The sequence below is a fragment of the Tripterygium wilfordii genome, chromosome 4 (assembly GCF_013401445.1).
Source record: "Tripterygium wilfordii isolate XIE 37 chromosome 4, ASM1340144v1, whole genome shotgun sequence".
NCBI lineage: Eukaryota > Viridiplantae > Streptophyta > Magnoliopsida > Celastrales > Celastraceae > Tripterygium > Tripterygium wilfordii.
The window spans coordinates 4,474,967-4,488,832 of NC_052235.1; the positions used below are offsets into that span (position 1 = coordinate 4,474,967).

The 13,866-nt window shown below is 37.1% G+C and overlaps 2 protein-coding genes and 1 long non-coding RNA gene across 5 annotated transcripts; 1 reads left to right on the forward strand and 2 right to left on the reverse strand.

Moving 5' to 3' along the window:
* Window positions 1-41: 41 nt before the first annotated feature.
* On the reverse strand, window positions 42-4,565 carry LOC119996404 (calcium-dependent protein kinase 7-like). 3 transcript variants are annotated; one of them, XM_038843022.1, is made up of 9 exons: window positions 4,245-4,565; window positions 3,205-3,761; window positions 2,698-2,821; window positions 2,411-2,554; window positions 1,860-2,012; window positions 1,656-1,771; window positions 1,350-1,517; window positions 657-887; window positions 406-552 (listed from the first exon to the last, which is right to left on the reverse strand). In XM_038843022.1, exons 2-9 carry the CDS (start codon window positions 3,715-3,717, stop codon window positions 406-408), a joined length of 1,596 nt encoding a protein of 531 aa, XP_038698950.1. In that variant the 5' UTR covers window positions 3,718-3,761; window positions 4,245-4,565. The 3 variants fall into 3 exon arrangements, with proteins under 3 accessions (XP_038698952.1, XP_038698950.1, XP_038698951.1); XM_038843023.1 differs by having other exon boundaries at window positions 3,205-3,755; window positions 4,245-4,564; XM_038843024.1 differs by lacking the exon at window positions 4,245-4,565 and having other exon boundaries at window positions 42-552; window positions 3,205-3,717.
* A 1,905-nt stretch (window positions 4,566-6,470) lies between these two features.
* On the reverse strand, window positions 6,471-8,247 carry LOC119996543. The gene is made up of 2 exons (XR_005467880.1): window positions 8,109-8,247; window positions 6,471-6,650 (listed from the first exon to the last, which is right to left on the reverse strand). It is a non-coding gene; the product is annotated as an uncharacterized LOC119996543 (long non-coding RNA).
* Window positions 8,248-8,559: 312 nt separating this feature from the next.
* Window positions 8,560-13,571, forward strand: LOC119996542. Its single transcript, XM_038843215.1, has 5 exons — window positions 8,560-8,775; window positions 10,320-10,634; window positions 11,136-11,337; window positions 12,628-12,856; window positions 13,156-13,571. Exons 1-5 carry the CDS (start codon window positions 8,698-8,700, stop codon window positions 13,385-13,387), a joined length of 1,056 nt encoding a protein of 351 aa, XP_038699143.1. The 5' UTR covers window positions 8,560-8,697; the 3' UTR covers window positions 13,388-13,571.
* Window positions 13,572-13,866: the final 295 nt, after the last annotated feature.

The window sequence follows — 13,866 nt, forward strand, 5'->3', positions numbered from 1 at the left end:
TACTGCTTTGCCTGTGACTGCTGGCTACTTCTGTGACCAAATTTTCCGAAAAGGAAACTGGAAGTGGCTGCTTCTTTTTTTGTCAATTACAGCACATGAAAGCAAATGAATGGCAATTAGACAAATGTTTCTCAAATGGTGCAGACCTCTGCCCGAATGACATATATACAACCACAAATTGCCGCTCACAACTACTAACAAATTCCACTCTTTGCCATCTCCTGGAACCACCTAATAACAAACAAAATCTATAAATTGATTTCTCACGACACCAAGACCATCAGCCTAATTCTTCGTATCCCGAGGTCCCAATAGAAAACAAAACAAAAAGAATTTTAAAAATAAAAATCCACAACCCAAGGTCGTCTCTTTTTGTCATTTTCATAACAGTAAGATCATCTCCACTTAAGATTCTACCCGTAACGAGCTGTCCCTCATCAACTTCAGGCTCAGACTGTTGAATCTTTCACGTGAATATTGCCGAGATGCTTTCCTCCAGTCTGTACCAGCCTTCATCATTGAAGCAAACTCCTCGTAACTAATGCGTCCATCCTGTAAGATGAAATTGAAAGGATGATTAACTTCCAACTTGGAAATCAAATGCAAAAGAACTAGATGTTATGTGTTGGAGATAAAATCTGAGGCATGAGACTAACCTTGTCCGTGTCAACATCCTGCATAATGGCATTGATAACTTCCTCACTAGACGTATCAGTTTCATCATTCAAAGCATCTCGGAGCTCGTCAATCTCTATGTAACCACTCTCATTTTGATCAAAAAATGAAAATGCTTTATGTAGATGCTCATCATTGCCCATCTTCTTTAGGTGAACTGAAACTGCAACAAACTCTCCATAATTCAGGGCTCCATCACCATCAACATCAGCCTGTAGACAGCAGTTCTCAGTTATTCACTTCACTAAAAGAGCAAAAATACAATTTTCACTCTACTGTATCAGACAGTATCTACCTTGTGGAGCTTTTTCTAAAGTAGGAACACGATAACAACTTCTTGCAGCTAAAAGAATCCAGGCAAACTATAATAATTACCCCCAACTTAACTATATAACATTTCAATCTTATGTCAATAAAAAAAAGCAATGAATTGGGCTTAATTTTATTGTTTCTTTTTTTTTTTCCTTAGCTTTTCATTAAATTTTTGAGAAAAAGTATGCTGGCTATTTGTCCAGTGTCCTCGGCTTGAGATGTCGGAGGACCGAATTAACTTTTAAGGAAGTAAACAAATATTTACATACAATTTTAGCCACTAGTTTCCAAGCAAAAGGTTTGAGGAAAACTTGAAAGAGTGGATAAATCAAAAAAGAACTTTTCGGTTGGGTAAGTCTTACTGCTTCCATAAGGATTTGAAGATCAGCATCAGGTATCTGCTGGCCAAGCTTTTGTAACCCAACCCTAAGCTCCTCAAGGTTAATCATGCCTTTGTTACCAGTGTCCATCATATTAAAGGCATCCTTTAAGCCAGCCACTTCCTCCACTGATAAATGCTCAGCTATCACCTGGAGATTGAATTCCACAAAATTCAGTCATCAAAAGTTCCAATTGAGCAAGACCCGGGCCAATATTTGGCCAAAATCAGCAATTTCTATCCAACTATTCTACAATAATTTTGGAGAATGCAAAACATAAAACATTACCCTTAAAGCTCTTTTCTTTAGCTTGTTCATTACAGAAAATTGTTTGAGCCTTGCTCTCACAGTCTCACCCAGTGAAACATTTGGAGCCTTCTTAGCATTTAGTAACCAAGGATGGTCTGCAAATAAGAGTCATGACTACTTGTAAAGGAGCAGCAATGAGTCTCTATATACAAAAGAATGTCAGATCAAAACATCAAATGCTACCAAGCACTTCCTGAGCTGATAGCCGCCGCTGGGGGTCAGGATCAAGCATTTTTTTCACCAGGTCCTTGGCATTATCAGATACTCTTGGCCATGGGTCCCTCTTGAAATCAATGACAGAACGAATGATTGCCTGTGCTACACCCTGCTCGGTTTCTGCATGAAGAACATAGTATGAATGTGTTTATGTTACGATTCAAAATTGCTAAAATGGGGGGAAACTAAAATGGACAAACTCCTTTAATTACAGAAATGGGACCAAGTCATTACTTGTTTAAGTCTTCATGCATGAAAATCCAAATAAAAAATTGGAAGAAAGTAGAAAAATGATAAAATAGGGGAACAAGTCGGAACATGTTTGCATTTTCATGCAATGTTCATGAATGGAAATCCAAGTAATGAATTGCATTCTTCAACAATGGAATCATTTTCTGTACTGTCTTATTTTATGCGTGTACACTCAAACTATACACCAGATGTGCAGCATGCTTTCAAACATCATCAAAGTCGAACAACCTAGGTTAAAAATTAAGTCATCAAACTGGAGAACTAACCTGCCCAGAACGGTGGAACACCACAAAGTAAAATGTATAAGATAACTCCAGCACTCCAGACATCAACCTCAGGGCCATAATTACGTTTGAGAACCTCTGGTGCCATGTAATAAGGACTTCCCACAATTTCATTGAATTTCTCACCTGTATATTGTGCATTAAGACATGCGGTACATGGGCAAGCAGACTAATGCCTCAGAAATCTGAGAAATCTTTAGAAGAGAGGAAAGAAGAAATGCAATGGGGTGAGATGCACAAAGTCTCAATACAAATATACAATGCAATACCTGGTTTAAAGAATACAGACAACCCAAAATCAATTGCCTTTAAAGGGGCTGTTTCCTTCTTATTTCCAAAAAGAAAATTCTCTGGCTTTAGATCACGATGAATGACTCCATGCTTATGGCACATCTGCATTGAAGAAAGAATAGAGAAACAAACTAGGTTATTTCAAACGAACAAGATTATTGCGGCGTCAGATCAAACAAGTTTCATTGTTGGGCCATGAACACACCATGGAAGCATATTTACCAAACCCTCAAAAGTTCACAGACCAACGACTAAATTGTCTTATCAAAATGTCCATAAGGTATTCTATTTTCTCTACAGGAAACCATAATTTTCTTAAAGTAGCCAACAGTGTGAAATGAACCTAAATTTTGTCACAATATAACATAACAAACTTTCCAGAAAACCGAAAAAGTACCAACAGCACACAACAGATAATGCAGATCAATATCCAGCCGAATCCCAAGTGCGAATTAAATTGCTACGCTCAGTGAACATAACTATACCTGAACAACTTCAACAATAGTCCTCATAACTGCAGCAGCGGCACGTTCTGTGTAATGGCCCCTTGCAACAATCCGGTCAAACAGCTCTCCACCCTCACACAATTCCATCACAATGTGCACAGCAGTATCATCTTCATAAGTATCCTTTAGTGACACAATATTGGCATGCTTTGGAAAATGTTTCATAATTTCTACCTCCCTCCTGACATCTTCAATATCCACTGCAGTCCTAAGCTTCTTTTTAGAAATTAACTTACAAGCATACTTTTCACCCGTGTTTACATCAGTGCACAAATACGTTATCCCAAATTCACCCCGACCAACCTCACGACCTAGATCATATTGGGCTGAGATGTCACGGCCAGTAGGGTCTTTCAAGACCCATAGCTTGTGTACACCCCCAGATCCATTAGTAGCAGCAAAATTACCATCAAAAAATGGATTATCCTTCTCCTTCTTTTTCCCATTCTGCCTCTCAGAGGCAGAGGTAGGTTTTGCACAGCAAATTCCCATGAATCAGAGGCCTAGAGGCTTCAAATCCTCCAAATTCGCTGTAACTTAAAAGAAGGAAATGGTAAACTAATTAGATGAACAAACTAATATCCGAAATTCATGTACAATAACCTACAGGAAAAAGACAGGATCAAAAGGAATAAGCTCCAATATCAGCTCATAGCTTCATTTAGCTTGCAATCTGAACTGCGATTTGACCTAAAAATAAAATCCCCAACAAATCTGGCAAACTGTGAAATTAGCATGCAATTTGGAGAAACAACCCAAAATATTTTGACATGTTTAATGAACAGGAAGACAAAAATAAAATAAAAAATAAAAACAAGAAGCAATAAACGTGGATAAATCCTAGAATATGCTAAAATCTGAGAGAGGATAAAGTTTTTCCCTCTACATCCTCGGATGATAAATTTCAAACCAGGAAAAGAAAACAAGAAACCAAAAAAGCGATAAGGATTTGAGCTAAATCAATGAAATGTTCTTCAAAAACTTAAATAATTAAACTTTAAGCAAAGGAGAGAGCCCACCTTGGATCCCTGAAATATTTCTCAAGACAAGGACCTGAGAGAAAATCTGGAGGCACCCAGATGGATTTCGTTGATGCAGAGCTTGAATCAATGTAAAAAACCAAAAGGCCTGTACTTTGTCATTGCGAAGGATAAAGTGAATGACAAATATAAATAAGATTCCTAGGCGTGTGAAAATGCGAGAGTGATAGCTCTCTCCCTCTCTCTCTTGTTGGATTCAACGTTAGTAGGAGAGGCAGAGGAAGAACCCTTCTGCCTGTCGTCTCTTTTCTTTTCTCTTTCTTTATTTCTTTTTGTATGTTTTCTTCCCAAAACATCCAACAAGGCTCAGGTTTTCAACTAAAATCAATAAATAAAGCTTGCTTTCCAATCTTGGTTTTTTATTTTCTGTAATTCATTTGAATATTTTTTAATTTTTGCATCCTTTTAAGATTTTTTTTTTAAAAAAAGCCAAAGAACAAAAAATAAAATAAAATACCATAATAATTTTAAAATAAAATAAAAATGTATACTTCTAGAAGCACTAGAGAAAAATCAAATGAAAGGAACTTTTGCCTCCAAAAACCAAAATGAAAAGTAAATATGTACTATTTGATTTTTCTAAAAGAATTATTCGAGGCTATGGTGAGGAAGAAAAATATATTGTTCTAAATTGGAGAGCTAACTGAATCCTTAGAAAATGTGGTGATAGTTTATAATTGGCTTGACATTTTGACAACCCTTTTTACTGTGATTTCACTACTTGGATTAAGTCCAAAGCCAAGCATTTTCATTTTGCTATTATTGTTTCTTTGTGGGGTCAAACCCATGGGTGTGGTGATCATATGGCTTCGTGGGTGTCATGGCCTGGTCAAATTCTCCAACCTTTGTGTTTTGGACTTTTATGTTTGGATTCCAATATTTATTTGTATTATTAAAGAAAAATACAATTTTTTAGCTTTTGTGTTTTCTTTTTCTAACCCATCATTATTCATTGTGTAAAATACACTTCAAGAGTCAAAATCATCACTGTTTCAATTTCCATATGATTAAACAAGTTTTAAGAAAAACCCTCATCTTTAGCTCTCCACATCCAAAACCAAATCTGTCTTGAGCTTGAGATAAGTGAATCCCTAGCATAAGTATCAATGCCCATGCCAAAAACAGAGGGAGAAAAATAAAAAATGTGCATGATTGATTCTAAATATTATATCCCCACATAGTATGTGAGGGTGAGGGTGAGGTTTTTGTACATACAGTCTGTTTCCGACCCCGTGCACGAGTGTTGTTTTATATCTAAACTACCAAAAAAAAATATTAGCCTGTTAGGGAAACACAGATTAATTAAAAAATTTCCATATGAAACTCATTTATTCATTTAAATATATTTATTTTAAATATTTTTATTTAAATAAAAGCAGCAGATAAGAAACCCAATAACAATTGGATAGCTTGAGGAGTTTCTTACCAAAACCTTCAATCTACTATTCAATTGGATTCTGACCATTCAAAGGATTAAGGGGGGCACAAAAAAACAAGACACCCTTTGTTGACCATGAATTCATGTGGAAAATGTTAGGCACATTGGGGACTGCTTATCATTAGAAGTCTTGATTTGTTGTTTGCCTGTCAACTCAGTCAAAAGTATAAGACAATCTATTGAATCAGTCTTGTGAAGAAACAAAACAAAACATATATATCAGGACAACACATAAATCCACCTGAATTTGTGAGAAATCCAGTAATACAGTCAAACAAATGCATTGACACAGATGGGATTGCTAGAGTTAATCAAAATCTTGCTTATTTCAACATGGGTATTGTTAACAAGTTCACTACCTGACTCTACAATAAATACAAACACTTGTCAACCAAAACTTGACAAAATTAGTGTTAAAGAGTAATTATAAAACTATTACATGCACTGCAAGCCATTGCATTAAAGTCCAAAAGAAAAGTCTGCAGGTGCCTAGTCTTCTGTCTTCCAAAATTAATTTCCATGAAAATGCAAAATTACTATTTCAGCTCTGACCAAGACTGTAACACATCATCTATCAAAAAAAAAAGACTGTAACACATTAGGCTCATGTGTTGATGATTGAAGCAGAGTTATTGTCACTTGCTTGCCTCCACATAGGCCATAAAAAGTGAACCAAGACCTGCCTTTTCAAGCTCTTTCAACGACTAATCACTGCTTCAATCTGCAACTCCCAATCTGCTGCTTTGGGAGGAAGATGTGGTTTCCTCAACACTGTCTGGAACAAATTCTGGTCCATCTATGATTGGTTGTATTATTGTATAAAATAGCTCATTACAGAAGATGGTGAAAATAATGAGAAAACCAAGCTAAGTAGGCTAGAAAGGATCCTGATAATACTGTCATTTCTTCTGTTGTGTTTTCTTCTCTTGTGAGTTTCACATCCGAAGCTGCAATCAATTTTAAAGAAGCATGTGTCATCTTTGGAAAGCATACGTAATATATCATTCAAAATGACTGTAACTGACAAAATATATATCACCATAACAGATACTAAATCCAGTTTCAACACTAAAATAGATATCACCGTGCATTAAACCTTGACATCATTTCCTATAAAATACTTGTTTTCACTTTGAAGCAGCCTTGACTTTGAAGACATAGTCATCTTAAATGGCTCTGGGTTTTTCCAAAGATGAAAAGATGCTTGAATGGCAGTTTGTACCTCACCACAAGCCACAAACATCGATAATCCAACTACCCGACAGCAAAATTTAGTTACTGACATGCTGAAATCTTCTATAAAATTGTAACCAACAAGAATATGGAAAAAAGAAGAAGAAAGAATGTCCAGATGAACAACAAACAAAGTAAAGTACTGAGGTTTATTTTCCTTCCTTTTTAGACATGGTTTGAAAGACGTATGAAAACACGACATAAACATGGTCATGGATGTAAATAGTCAAGAGACTGCATACGGTTTTTGAGTGCCAAATACAATCTTGGCATTTGATGTATAAAGTCTATCTCATGGTTTGGGAAGAAAGCCAAATACAATTTTCACTCTTTGACACCAGTGGATTGATGGCAAGGGCAGAGGATATTTTTTTATATGACTTGACATATATAGACGGTCATCACTCATCAAGAAATAAAACAATGATCTACTATTGAAGCTCTCATATTGCAGCTAGAGAAAAGTCCGAATGGAGCAGAAATATCAAACTCAACACGGTCCAACCAGTTGCCCCCAAGAGTAACAATCAAGTGAATCATCTTTATGCTGCATGACAGGTGCGATAGTAATTAGCCATGCTATATTAGCGCTAAACAATTATAGTCCTATCAGTTCATACCAATCAACATCTTCTTGCACAACCATGAAATTTTGAATCTAACATGGTTTTCTGGCTGGTTACCTTACAATTAAGTTGTCAGATGTTTACAACATAAAAGAAGTATCAGATCATTCTATATCATGACCTAGACAGTTACAATATAGCTGACTTAGCTCATATCTCTCAATGCTTATGCTGATTGATACATAAACATTTAGGAGAAAAGTAATTTGGGAAATTGTTGATATTTTGCACGCTTAAATCGAAACAATAGGCTATCAATTGTGCAAATTCAACTCCAGATCCCAGAACTACTCAAATCATTCTTTCTTGGCCATCACAGTCATCTGTCATACAACACCCACATCATACCCAAAAAACTTCAACAACCAGATTTACAATTACCCTTCTTATCTTCTATAAAGCAAAAGAAAAATGCTGGGGAATTAGAAATGTCATTCAACAACATAATTTAACATATATGTGACCGAATAATGAATCCATCAAACTAAACAAGTTGCAAGAAATAAATGCGTGTATATAAATCCTTGTTCTTGAAAGAGAGAGTACCCTTTATCTTTGGAGGGGAGACTTGTTTCTTGGAGAGTATTTGGAGCTGCTGGTTAAGCTATTGAAGGGCTTCTCTGGCCCTAACTGGGTCTACCTCCAACTGTTGTTCTGAATCCCTCTCATTGACGGCAACAAAGAACACAAGAACGAGCCTTTATTCTTCTTCTTCTCTTGAGGACATCACTTCTATGTTCAATCGAGTGACTAAAGAGATGGTGGGTTGTTGTAAGTGAGACAGGGTAGTGCAGAGAAAGCATTTGAAGGTTTTGGGTTCTGGAAACCACAGATGCTCACAAAAGGACCAGTGATTAACGACAAATTCCTGCAGGAGGGCATAACGGTCATCACGGAAAATATGGGGGTCTGAAGACGCTGAACTCTCCATCTACAGTTAGCTAACGTGGCATAGTTTCATTGGCGAAAGAAAGGGCGTATGAGTCAGAGAATACGTTTTGGGACAACAAAGCGGAGACAACTGAACGTATATTATTATGTAACAGAAAAACCCCACCAACATTAACATCGTTTGAGATCAGAAGGAAAACAAAACGGAAAATCAGGAGAAGAAGAAGCCGAGACACTGAGGGAGATGAAGAAGCCAGGGGCAGCAGAGAAGAAGCGGGTCCGAAGACCCTCCGGTGACCCCAATTCTGATACCCCTCATAGGGTTCGTTCTCTATTTCTCGGGATCTAGGGTTTCTTATCACAAATTTGTAGACGCCATTTCGATTTTATATGTGTGTGTACTAGTTTTGAACCCTTTTTTCCCAATTGGGAGGGCGAGACCCAATACAGTGTTGGTTTAATCTCATGAGATCTTGAAGAGCTCAAAAATCGGGTAACTGTGTGATTTGTGGAGACTGAATCTTTTTGGGGATAAAGATTGTGAGGATCATCTTTGGAAGTTGAATCTTTTTTGGATATTGATTGTGAGGAACGTGTTCGCTTTATACTTTATGCTCTCTGGAGCTTTTTTTTGCTTTGATTGGTGAATTGCATTGCATGACAAGGCTTTCCAACTTCGTGATTGATTAGTGAAAAGACTGGGGTTTTCAAGAGGGTGCCTGAGTCACCGAGTAGGGAACATTACGAGAATAAACTGGAAAGTTCTTGGTGCCAAAGGTTTTAGAGCTATGGGAAAATAATTTGGTAAAAACCCTCCATTGGACATTCTGTATTGACTCATAAGCAATGTAAAGAAAAATAGTTTTTCTTGGTTTCTCCAGAACTTATGAAACAATAGAATGCTACTGATCATCAAGCCCCTTATTAGTTGAAGAAACCAGTGCCTTTGTTCAATAATTTTTCCTTGTGGCTGCCTTTGTCATCCATGTAATAATACTGTTGGTATTGTTGAGTTCACCAGCTTCATTTAATTAATAGTTCTTACTTCATAAATCATAATTGTTTAGCTAAGGCGTTGAGTTTAAAGTTTTGTCTTATAGTTTCAGTCTGCATAGCATGGTTACTTTCAGTTTCAGATAAGAAGTCATATGCATTGTCACTTCCAATGTTGACACTTCTGGCATTCTCCCTGATATGTGATTGTTACACCTTGAGTTTATCTAATGCTTGGAAGAGTTTATCTAATGCTTGGAAACAGGAAACTGTATTAGTTTTTATCTTACTGATATTGGATACTCCTGAAGACAAAACATGTAGCCAAATGTACCGGGGATCTTACATGCAATCTGGTAACGTAATATGTCATTGAAATTAAAAAAATGGATATAAAGATTTTAAACTTGTATGCTTTTCTTCTCTTATGAGTGATGGCGGCATTGTGAATGCATATGTAGGCATGCTTGCTCCTTGCTGATTATAAGAACTTTCATCATCAGATTTTTAACAGTTTCCAAGTGATTGTATCAGATCTTTGAGACTTTGATAATTTACTCTCTTTTTATATTTGTTTCCTACGTAACTCTTGGCGCCTAATGAGCTGTCAAACTTTTGTGGCGGTGAAATCTTCGAGTTCATTTTTGATGATGTGCTTTTTCTTCGTAACTGCGATTGAAAAAATTTGTTTCCAAATACACCCTGCAAATACAACTTACTGCTGTGTTTCCCACGTTTCATAACTTTATATTCAGTCTTCGTAGCTAGATATATTTGTTGATTTGAATTGGTCTGGTTTGTAGTTATGATTTTTAATTCAATCAGTCTTATTTCTATTTGTTTGCTGATTTTCATTTGAATATTTCCCTCTAGAAACAAGCTGCCAAGAAAGATGTGTTTCAGTTATTTGCTGAGAAGGTTAGAGATCACAAGGATTTGGAATCTAGGTGGGCGGTTTTACAAGAAACAAGAGTCGAATATTTTCGAGGGAAGGATTTTGTGAGTTTTCTGAAGATTCATCCAGAGGTCAAAGAAATACTGGAATCTGATAAGAATTTAGAAGTTGAAGAAATTGCCAATGCTTTATTAAGAAGCAACCTTTTGGTGCGCTGTGATCGTGTGGTGAAAACTCTTCGTCCCGGGAAGAAAAAGTTGTCTACCTGGCCAGCACATTTAGAAATTTTCCCTGTAAGTTCTCTTTTTCCCCTTCCCCGATGTACAAATGTTTACTTGCTGCTCAGAAATGAGTTGTCTAGTCAATTGAATTTCTGGTCACAGTGCAAACTGTTTTTGGAATGGAAAATATTTATTAAAGGGGTACTGAGCTAGTTCCACACTACCACTACCACAGGATGGAAGCTATGACATAGCATTTATATTTTTTGTTGCATGTGTAAGAAACTATTTATTTTCAAAAGGGGATATTTTATTGAGTTGCTCTTGCATATTAGTCAAACTTGGTATTTGCGCCTATTTGTTAAGTTGGAAAACTTTTGAATGGTAGAGATAAGGGAAGACAACCACAGTCAGCCATCAAAAGTTTTGGATTCCCTGTTTTCGACTGATGGTGTTTATGGTATGTTAAACTCCAGGTCAATCTTATCCTTGTACGCCTTTTATGCTATTAAGAACTTAAGGACCTTTTTTATTATTTTAATGTGTTATTTATATCGGGATTGTATTTTCCAGGATCAGTTATTTTCAGAACATGATGCCTTCTTTGCATGGACATTTGTCAAGCGGCGGCCACTGTGGCAGACACTTCTCTCATTTTTCTGGCCAGTTTTGACGCTAGCTATTTGCTTGTTCCCTGTATACCCCCATAAGTGCAAGCTATTAATTCTCTACTTGTGTGCTGGGATCCTTCTGCTTATCATTTCCCTGCTCACATGTAAGTATGGAAGTGCCGGTTATATACCTTGATCTATGTAGTGATTTTTCTCATTTTGCTAGAACCTCCTTGTTGTGGCATTATTTGGGCGAGGTTATTACTTATTAGATTTAAGATCATGTGGTTGCATCACTTGTTGACTTCATGCTTTGCTGTTCAGTTACTGAAATATGTTGTAGGATACTGTTTTCTCACAAATGTGTATTGATAGGCTGTTGTTTGGTTAGATTGCTACCCTCTACCTCAAACAGGAGTACTTGGCATTTGCTCCAGTTTGGCTCTTGATTAGTGTTTGGTCTCTTTTCTCCTGTTGAACTCTTTTCTAGTCTTTTATCTTCAGCATCTTACACCCATCTAGGGAATTTCTTCATTTTTTGTATCTGCTCTTGGGATTGAGAAGAGCACTATTTTTTACCTTAAGCTAATGGTTGAGCCATACCCATATGAGTTCTGTTGTTTTAGTTCAGTGGAAAATTTACTGTTATATTGCCATGCCTAGTTGGGATAGGCTTAATTTTCATGGGACATGGATTGGTTTTATTCATGGATAAGAAATTCTATGATAGATGTGTGTCATTGGTGATGTTTAACTGACTTATTGATACGAAATTTTATCATACATTTGTTTGTCTGCCTTAGCTAATGTTTCAGGTTTGCCATTCTTGATGTTTTGCCGCCCTTTTTTTTTCGGAGATTTAATATTTTCCAAATCTTATGTCATGAAAAAATAATTCAAAACTTTTTTATGGGTAAACTCTTATGTATTCATTCATAATTTTACCAGGTCATCTATGAAAGCTGCTGTTAAGGTAGATTGTAATGATATAAGCAGGGTAGAGGACATGAGTTGGCATCATATGACACAATGATTGAGAGAATTTGAAATTAAAAGCATCAAGGTTCTCTTGTAGATTTTGCATGTGTTTTAGAGAGGCCGGTAGGATGATAAAACCTTTAAATGAAATCTTTTGCAAAATTTTGAATGTTTGAAAAATTAAACTTGGTTCATAAATATTTGTGATTGCAGTAGATGTAGTACCATTTCACTGCCTAAGAACATTGACCTGAAGTCTCTGGCTTTTAGGATTTGGCTTAGGCATTTGTTGAATGTTCATTAAGCTTTGGAACGACTAGTGATGCTTGATTGTCCATTTGTCCATTCAAGTTATTGACCTTTCTTGTTTGTGATAGTCAACTATACAATTGTGTGTTGGCTGTAATTATCATTAGCAGCTACATTTTGTTATGTTAATTTATTGGCATCGCTCACAATTTTTCTGGCGATTTCAGTGAGAGCTGCAGTATTTGGTGCTTTGTATATCATCCTTGGGAAGCGTGTGTGGTTCTTCCCGAACATCCTTGCTGAGGAAGCTACATTGCAAGAATTATTCCGCTTCTGTCCCAAGAAAGATGAGGAGGAAAGACCAAAGTGGGCAACAAGGCTTTTCTATGCAATATTGGCTGTGCTGGTCATATTGCTGTTGAGGCACCATGCCCCTGATGAGGCTGCGAGAGCCAGGTCATTCCTAAACCTATTTTGTGGCTATGTCAGCATTTCCATTTGTCGTTCAAAGTTTCAAAACAGTCTGCACGTTTATGTTGATATCATTGGATTGAAATTGGAAGGGATCTTAATCCTCATTCTTCTGTAGATCCTACTGTGCTATCTGCTATAGATTTATGACGTATTGTTTTGTGCTTCTCTCTCTCTCTCACACACACACACACACACACACACACACACAGTGGTCTCTCTTTCTCTCTCTCAGTGGTTTTTTGGGTCTTGTAGTCTGAAATCCCAAACTGCACTGCATGCAGGTATCAGAAGAGGGTCTCGAACATTATCGATGATGTTCTTGAGTGGTCCCCTAGATTAGCATTGTCTGGGATGATGGAGAAGCAGCAAACTATTGTTAACACCACAGAGCCCGCTGCTAGTGATGAAACAAGCTCAGCGAAGGTCCCTCCACCTGATAGGCCGGGGGCAGAAACCATCTTAGAGCAGCAAGATGAAGAAGTTGAAAATATAGAAGACACTGAGCGGCATTAACACCATAGCCGCACAAAATTGTATACCCAGCCAAGCCAAACACCACCTGGTTTGGGTGTTTTACCTTTTGAGTGTAAAACTGTAATCAGAAAATAATAGATCAGTTTTTCCAAAATTCACCTCATAGGATTCATGAGAAAAGGTTCTTGATGATTTTAATTTGTACATTTTCAATTGAGTGAGAGTGGCATATGTTTTTATTTGTGTTCTGCATCGAAAATGGGGAACTGTTGGGAGAACACTGAACAGTGTAAGCGTAGTTGTGAGCCCAAGACCGGTTAATGGGGCTTAACTCCCGCCTAGAAGCGGGCCGAGTCTGTCGGGCCCGTCGGCCCATGATCAGGTCTAATTAGAGAGTACCCGCGTTCTGCTCTTTCAAACGCTAGGGAGTTGGGAGTTAAACATGGGAACTCGAGTAGGTGTGAGTTCAGTTGTGTCGACTTTTGAGTGGCTAGAAGGGTAAGAATAAATTGACGCCT

Excerpts from the sequence above, each read along its gene's own strand:
- LOC119996404 (XM_038843024.1), bottom strand. The coding sequence starts at position 3,717 with ATGGGAATTTGCTGTGCAAAACCTACCTCTGCCTCTGAGAGGCAGAAT. Across the intron at positions 2,555-2,697 it reads GTCTGTATTCTTTAAACCAG|GTGAGAAATTCAATGAAATT; the intron begins GTATTGCATTGT and ends CACAATATACAG. Across the intron at positions 1,518-1,655 it reads TAAAGAAAAGAGCTTTAAGG|GTGATAGCTGAGCATTTATC; the intron begins GTAATGTTTTAT and ends TTCAATCTCCAG.
- LOC119996542 (XM_038843215.1), top strand. The coding sequence starts at position 8,698 with ATGAAGAAGCCAGGGGCAGCAGAGAAGAAGCGGGTCCGAAGACCCTCC. Across the intron at positions 10,635-11,135 it reads CACATTTAGAAATTTTCCCT|GATCAGTTATTTTCAGAACA; the intron begins GTAAGTTCTCTT and ends TGTATTTTCCAG. Across the intron at positions 11,338-12,627 it reads TATCATTTCCCTGCTCACAT|TGAGAGCTGCAGTATTTGGT; the intron begins GTAAGTATGGAA and ends TGGCGATTTCAG.